The 7,163-nt window shown below is 45.0% G+C and overlaps 1 protein-coding gene across 5 annotated transcripts in view; it reads right to left on the bottom strand.

The window, feature by feature from the left end:
- CRISPLD2 (cysteine rich secretory protein LCCL domain containing 2) overlaps positions 1–7,163 on the bottom strand; it is a 43,501-nt gene that overhangs the window by 25,770 nt on the left and 10,568 nt on the right. For all 5 annotated transcript variants that reach the window (XM_034788436.1, XM_034788434.1, XM_034788435.1 and 2 more), the window contains 2 exons: positions 3,048–3,166; positions 739–871 (listed from right to left, as the gene is read on the bottom strand). In XM_034788436.1, coding sequence (XP_034644327.1) covers positions 739–871; positions 3,048–3,166 — 252 coding nt within the window. The remainder of the gene's footprint in view (positions 1–738; positions 872–3,047; positions 3,167–7,163) is intronic.

Genomic DNA, 7,163 nt, shown 5'->3' on the forward strand with positions numbered 1-7,163 from the left:
TCCAGTTCCCCAAAATGCAGGAGGTGACTGTTAGGCCTAGTCTACACTAACCCCCCAATTCGAACTAAGGTACGCAACTTCAGCTACGTGAATAACGTAGCTGAAGTCGACGTACCTTAGTTTGAACTTACCGCGGTCCAGACGCGGCAGGCAGGCTCCCCCGTCGACTCCGCGTACTCCTTGCGCTGAGCAGGATTACCGGAGTCGACGGGGAGCACTTCTGGGTTCAATTTATCGCGTCCAGATAAGACACGATAAATCGAACCCAGAAGTTCAATTGCCAGCCGCCGAACCAGCGCGTAAGTATAGACAAGCCCGTAGGCCGTTTATCTGTACTGAAGTTCACAGGCCTCAAGCCTTATGCTAACTGCTGAAGCCAACGTCGGACAGGATACAGGCCTGTAGGTGCTTTGCATTACTGCTGAATAAAATAAATGCTAATGCTGGTTTAATGCTGACAGACCCCGGTCGTTGGCAGGCGGGATCGAACCTGGGACCTCTGGAGCTAAATACGTGGGCCTCTACTGCATGAGCTAAAAGACGTGCAGCTGTTAGCTAAAGCTGCAGAGCAGACTCAATCTCTCTCTCTAAGCGGTCTCGGTGCCACTAAATGGGACAGAACACAACACCCAGGAGGTGTGTGGGTTACACTAGCGCTATGGGCTACGCGGGGTGTGAGGGAACACACCAAGTTCAGACACAGAACTCAGGACTTCATGTTTCCTTCCTCTTCTTTACCTGTGTATAGTGAGTGCACATTGCTCCAGAGCATCTTTCTGGACACCAAGGGTCACATTCATGGGGATACGGATAAGTATAATCTTTAACTTCGTCATACCAAGATTGGACGTGGAAGGCTGGAGAACGATACCTGAAAGACCAAAAGATACATAACGAACTGGATCGCTAACTAGAACTGTGGGTTTTCAACCCAACCTCAGCACGCCCAGGTCCCCTTTTGTTAATATGAAATTCTCAATAATTTGGTACAGAATAATTGTAAAGTGAGTTCACAGTGCAATGTGGTGCCATCTTGGTAAGGAGCTGCAACTTTAACAAACAGAGGGGCCATAGGAAATTGTAGAAAAAGCCAGCGTCATATTTTGACCAATGACAAATCTCTGGTGTTTTACATGCAGGCAAGTATTAGGGGCTGTTTCTTTAAAATCCATGACCCAATCGGACATTCTGTAGTATTTATAGGTTTAGCTTTCTTTTCAAAAGCCGTTGACCTGAAACGTCCCCTTGGCTTTTCCACTCAATTACAAAAGACTTCAGTTTGGCAGAAGATTGTATTTTGAAAGTAAACATCAGCTAGAAATTTCCAAACATATTAAACGGAAAGTCATGTACCTATTTTACCACTAGACAATTCGTTACATCTGGAAGTACACTTATGTCCTCAGCCGTCATGCAGTAGGCACGTGTGGTATGTGGTTTGGGCGTGCAGCGCACTTGTAAATGTGGTTTGTGGCACCGTTGCACTGTGATCCGTGCTTCTGTTGTAAATGTCAGCAAAATTATGTGGACAGACACTCATACACATAGTGCCTGCGGTATACGACAGGCCAAGGTAGCCTTTCACCAATTGTAACTAACTGTACCTCAAGCTGGGATGTAGCAATCTGTCTGGGATGTAAATGAGCAAATCACTGGAGTCACAGATGTCATTATCAAGGATACTTTGCACTTCCATCATAACCTTTGTCTGATGACCTCAACATGCTTTAAAACCATTAATGAATTCTGTGTCACAGTATGTGGTGAGGTAGGTAACATTGGCCCCATTTTACTGAGGAAATTGAGGTAGAGGGCTTATGGACCCAATCCTTCATGCACTGAAATCAATGGCAGTTTTCTCATTGATTTCAATGGGAACAAGATTGGGACCTACAGTACGTGATTAGCCCAAGGTCACTCAGGAAGTCTGTAGTGGAGCCCAAGTTAGACCTGGTCTCCTAACTCCCAGTCCTGTACGTTAACCACAAGATCGCCTCCTCCTTTGTTACTGCAATTTGTCCAAAAAAAAATTGGGCCCAATTCTGATATCACATCAGTCTTACACTGAAGAAACCCCACTGACTTCAACTGAGTTTTACAATGGGCATAATCACAACCAAGCCAGTTAGGCAAATCTTTTCCTTTCATCATTAACCTAACAAAACACAAATTATGTCCTGACTCCCTAGCTCCTTTGTTTGTAAGAACAATTAAGACTTTAAAAGAAACACTAAATTCACCCTTAACATCGGCACCAGATGAGCTCCAATTTAGCCATTGGTTGAGCTCTCAACAGCTTATCTGGACAGCATCCAACGTGGTTCATTAGGCCAACAATGCTCAGGAAAATGACAAAAAAGAAACAGATTGCCATTTGATGAGTTTCCTCAGTGGAAAGCACCAGATGGGTTCTTCTCACCAGGAGCTGGCCGAGCAATCCATGTGGATGCAGAAACACAATAATTTCCAAAGCCCCAGGTTTTTTTCCTGGGAGTATAAAGCAAACTATTTGCTCACCTAGAATTACATGGCCATCTGCAAGCAAATACAAAGTGGTTGCAGTAAAGATAAATTGGGAAGTGAAAAGGGAAATATGGTGCGATGCACTTTGAGGATTTATAACAGTGTTCAGACCTAGTGGGAATGGCCAAAAATGGTTCCTCAGAACTTCTTTGCTGGTTAATGGAGAGAGCAAAGCTACGTCAAACAGGGGACTTGGGAGTCAGGGTCCTAGATTCTGATGCCAACTCTGCCACTGAGTCTCTGCATGACGTTGGGCAAGTCCCTTCACTTCTCTGTGCCTCACAGGTAAACCCACCAAATAGTGAGGTTTACTTAACATTTCCTAAGCATGTTGGGCACTGCTGGCTGAAAGGCCCAATAAATGTTATTACTGTATTGCTTTCACAGCTCCTTTTTTCCAGCTAGTCAAGTTCTTTTTACTAAATATTGACAAGACAAACCTGCCAAACAGTCAAACAGGCGAGACCCAGAATGACACTATTAACAGATATGGCACATTAGACACTCAGCGTTCCATCTCTTACCTGCCCCAATGAACAGCCAAATTCTGACCAATGGACATAATGAGGCTGGCAGGTCCATGATCCCAGATGCACTCCTGGGCCCAAGCCTCTGCAGATCTTTCCAGCTCATCATCCCAGGTCTGCGTGAGAATCAAAGAACAGATCCATTGACAAATACTCTCAGTCTGAAAACATCTTACATTAGACTTAGGTTATGCCTTCGCTACACAGCGCTGGCGGCACGCAGGCTACGTGTAGCTACGTGCCGCAGTGAAAAGCAAGCTGTTTCCACACTATGATGTGTAGCTACACGCATCAATGAAAGACTCCAGCAGTGGGACGCTACATTGCTAAAAACAGCAGTGTAGATGGGGACGCATGGCTCGGGTGAGTAGAGAGCCATGTAGGATATGTACTCAGGTACATACCCACCCCCTTCAGGTGTGTCTTTACTTGTCCCAGGTATGCCTCATGGTCTGCACTACTATTTATACCCACGTTAGAGGGGCTACCCATGTCCGTATTCTATACGCTGCTGAAAGAAGCATGCAGCAGAGACATACCTTAAGAACCAAGAGACGGGACCAGCAGAACCTATGAGGGTTAAGACTTGCACGTGATCCCCAGCCCAGCCCCTCAGACCTAGTATTATGCAATGCAATTCACGGCCCTGACCTGGGAGTGAATTCCCCATTTAATAAAATGGAAATGCATGGATCCAGCACAAAATAGTCCCACTTTTCAACGTCTGGCATCGCGCTTCTTGGGAGATACCACATATGATCAACTCTAGTTCGGAGCTGCTGATTCTTCGGCGCAATGACGCGAATGTGGGGTGAGGGTCCAAACTTAACGTCAGCATATTCCTCTCAACTACCCCTTGGTGCACAATTTCAACGGGGAGTGTGTTGTTTTCTGAGCCGAGTGCAGTCTATCATGAACAAATTTGCTTAAAAGTGGATTTTTGAACATAGTAGATAGTGCTGTGTCAATGAATTTTCTTAATGTACCAACAGATCCTTCCATCTTCTTCCTAGCTTCACCAAGACAGGCAGCCACTGGGCCCAAACCTGTGAGGCGCTTTGCTCTCACAACTCTTGCAAAGGTCTATGAAAGCTGAGGGCACCTAGGATCCAGCAGATAGACAACTATGATGGCATCTGAGCAACTGAACATTTAGTAGGGTGACCAGACAGCAAATGTGAAAAATCGGGACAGGGGTGGGGGTAATAGGAACCTATATAAGAAAAAGACCCCCAAATTGGGACTGTCCCTATAAAATCGGGACATCTGGTCACCCTAACATTTAGGGGCAGAGTCTGGCAGTTACATTGGGGCAATGCAGGGTCACACCATGCTGGCATGAGAGAAATGCAATGTCTCCTGGAGCTTACCTCACATACAGAGGGAGTATGACCACTATGCGCTCTCTATTCCAGCCATCCAGCTCCACTGGCCAATGAGGAGTGAGTAGGGGGCCCTAGTCATCCCTGCCCCTTTTTGGGTAACTTGTTGACTCAGAACAGAGACTACAACTGTGGTTGGCCCTTGTACATGGATACAAGACTCCTCATGGTCTGCCACTTTGTGCACCATATAAACACCAGCCATTATCTGACCCTCTTCAAATCCAGTCTAATGGCACAGAAGCTCTCACAAGATCCTAATGTTCCTAGTATTTCAGAGCTTTCCACCAGAGCCCTCTAGAGTGCAACCTCAAAGGCAGTTGCTTTCCAAGTCTCCTAATTTAATGCAGAGACCATACGACATGAGCAATAGGCCACTAAATGGAAATTGACATGAACATATGTGCTACATCTTCCGTTGGTGTCTATGGATAAAACAAACCAATACAGGCAAGAGACACTCAGTGAAAGACTGGGAACGAGCTCAGGGTTTTTTGTGTGGATTCATGCTTGATTCGGATCTGCCAGCATCACATTACAAAACCATGCTATTTAAATTAGAGCTGCCATTTGCTTCTCTTTCAACATATGAATGCCTTCAGGAGACTGGAATGATTCCAAATGCAATAAATATATCAACAAAATAGACTTCAGACCGTTCTCTGAAGACCCCTTAATGCCAAATACTCAAATCAATATCTAAGATCAACATTAAAGCCAGAACTGCACTAACCACCTACACTCACTGCGACTTATTTAAATTCACTCTTTGGCAAGCTAGAAGAGCCTGAGTCTAGCAATTTGCAGGGCAAGAGGCAAGACACATTAATTCAGGGGTTCTCAAACTGGGGGTTGGGACCCGTCAGGGGGTCACATGGTTATTACATGGGGAGTCGCAAGCTGTCAGCCTCCACCCCAAACCCTGCTTTGCCTCCGGCATTTATAATGGTGTTAAATATATAAAAAAGTGTTTTTAATTTATAAGGGGGGTCACACTCAGAGGCTAGCTATGTGAAAGGGGTCACCCATACAAAAGTTTGAGAACCACTGCATTGATTGGTTTTAAGTGTCAGCTTAAATTTGTTTTTTCTTGTGTTCAGATTTTCTGTAACCTAACTGCCATACCAATAGGCGGTTGTAACCCAGAGAAAGTAAATACATATTGTATATTGGTGAATGTGACTGCACAAGTCTTCACTGTGGTGGATACTCTCCAGGAAATGGTTTAAAATGTGCTGGCGGTCAACATGATTCAAAATGGTTTGGAACACTTTTTACTTCTGGAGACTTGGGATAGTTTTTGAATGAAGTTAAGGGCATAATTAAGTACACAAAACACATGCACAGTTTACCTAAACCATTATCGCAATTTGCACATGCAACTACAATAAGAGCATGCACAATTAGGCATGCATTTGCTCACCTGTCTTGTTTGTAAATGTGACATTTGGGTGGGAATGCTATTTTAACTCACACAAGTAACTGGCTAATCTCAACCAACTCCACTGCTGTGGCAGGACTGGTGTGGAACTGGAATAGCAGATATTCTACAAGGTAGTTTGAAGTGCGTGGGCAGAACCTTGAACCAGCTTGCTTGCCCCACCTAGTAATACGATCCCCTCCACATTCATGATTAGTAATTTCACTACTTTTAATCACATAGAGGAAGACAGGTTAACTCCACAAGCAAGGGAACTAAGATACTTTCCTTCTAGGAATACATGTAGCCCAATCATTTGTAGCCTGTTAATTTGTTGGAAAAATCCATTGAGAACGGACAGACAATACATGTGTCATCCAGCCCCTATGGGCAAGGTAAGGTTTTTGATGTTCATTGCTGCTGACTAAGCCAACCTGAAGATCACTGGTGTCTTAAAAGCTGCTGCTTATTTTTCAAGGTTTATTATCAATATGGAGCTTGTTTTGTTTTGGCCGTAAGCCATCACCATTACTACTGTTCTATAATAAAAACATACAGTGGAAGTGTATGTACTAAAGTTGCAAGGTGGTTAGGGTAATTTTATTTCTGGCCAGCTTCATCTGGAAGAATGTATACTGTTCACATCTGGCCTAGAACAAAGCCCGCCAAAAGGGAGCCATGGAACTCATTTTCCATTAACACTGAATACCACTGTTAACCTTGAACTCCATTATCCTAACATAGTCAAGCAAAACAGCGTGCATTGCACTAGGTTACGGCTTTATTGAATTTCTATTCTCTCTCCACTCTACTGTTACCCCATCCTCAGACATTTTTTCCCTTTGCTTGAATCATTCTCTTGCTTCAGTTATAGGTATAATTGTTCTCAAACAATAAAGAGTATATGTTGCTCAGCATACATATATGTTATTGAACTGGCTGCATCATTTAATTTTGGTATATGTTGGATAATAATGACACAGCAGATGAATATCTCCATTTCCTGGAAAACATCAGCTCTCTGTGCAACTTTAGGTCATTTAAGTAGGGTTACCATACGTCCGGATTTTCCCGGACATGTCCGGCTTTTGGGGGCTCAAATCCCCGTCCGGGGGGAAATCCCCAAAAGCCGGGCATGTCCGGGAAAATCGGGAGGGAGGGCTGGGCCGGGGTCGCGGGGCCGGGCGCGCGGTGCCGGGCCGGGGTCCAGGGGCGCAGTGCTGGGCCGGGAGCCGGGCCGGGGCCGCGGGGTCGGGCCGCCGAGGGGGTGTGATAGCTACGCGACTTCGAAAGATCGGAAGGGCGTCGTGT

Source organism: Trachemys scripta, chromosome 13 (genome assembly GCF_013100865.1).
Source record: "Trachemys scripta elegans isolate TJP31775 chromosome 13, CAS_Tse_1.0, whole genome shotgun sequence".
NCBI classification, from domain to species: Eukaryota; Metazoa; Chordata; order Testudines; family Emydidae; genus Trachemys; species Trachemys scripta.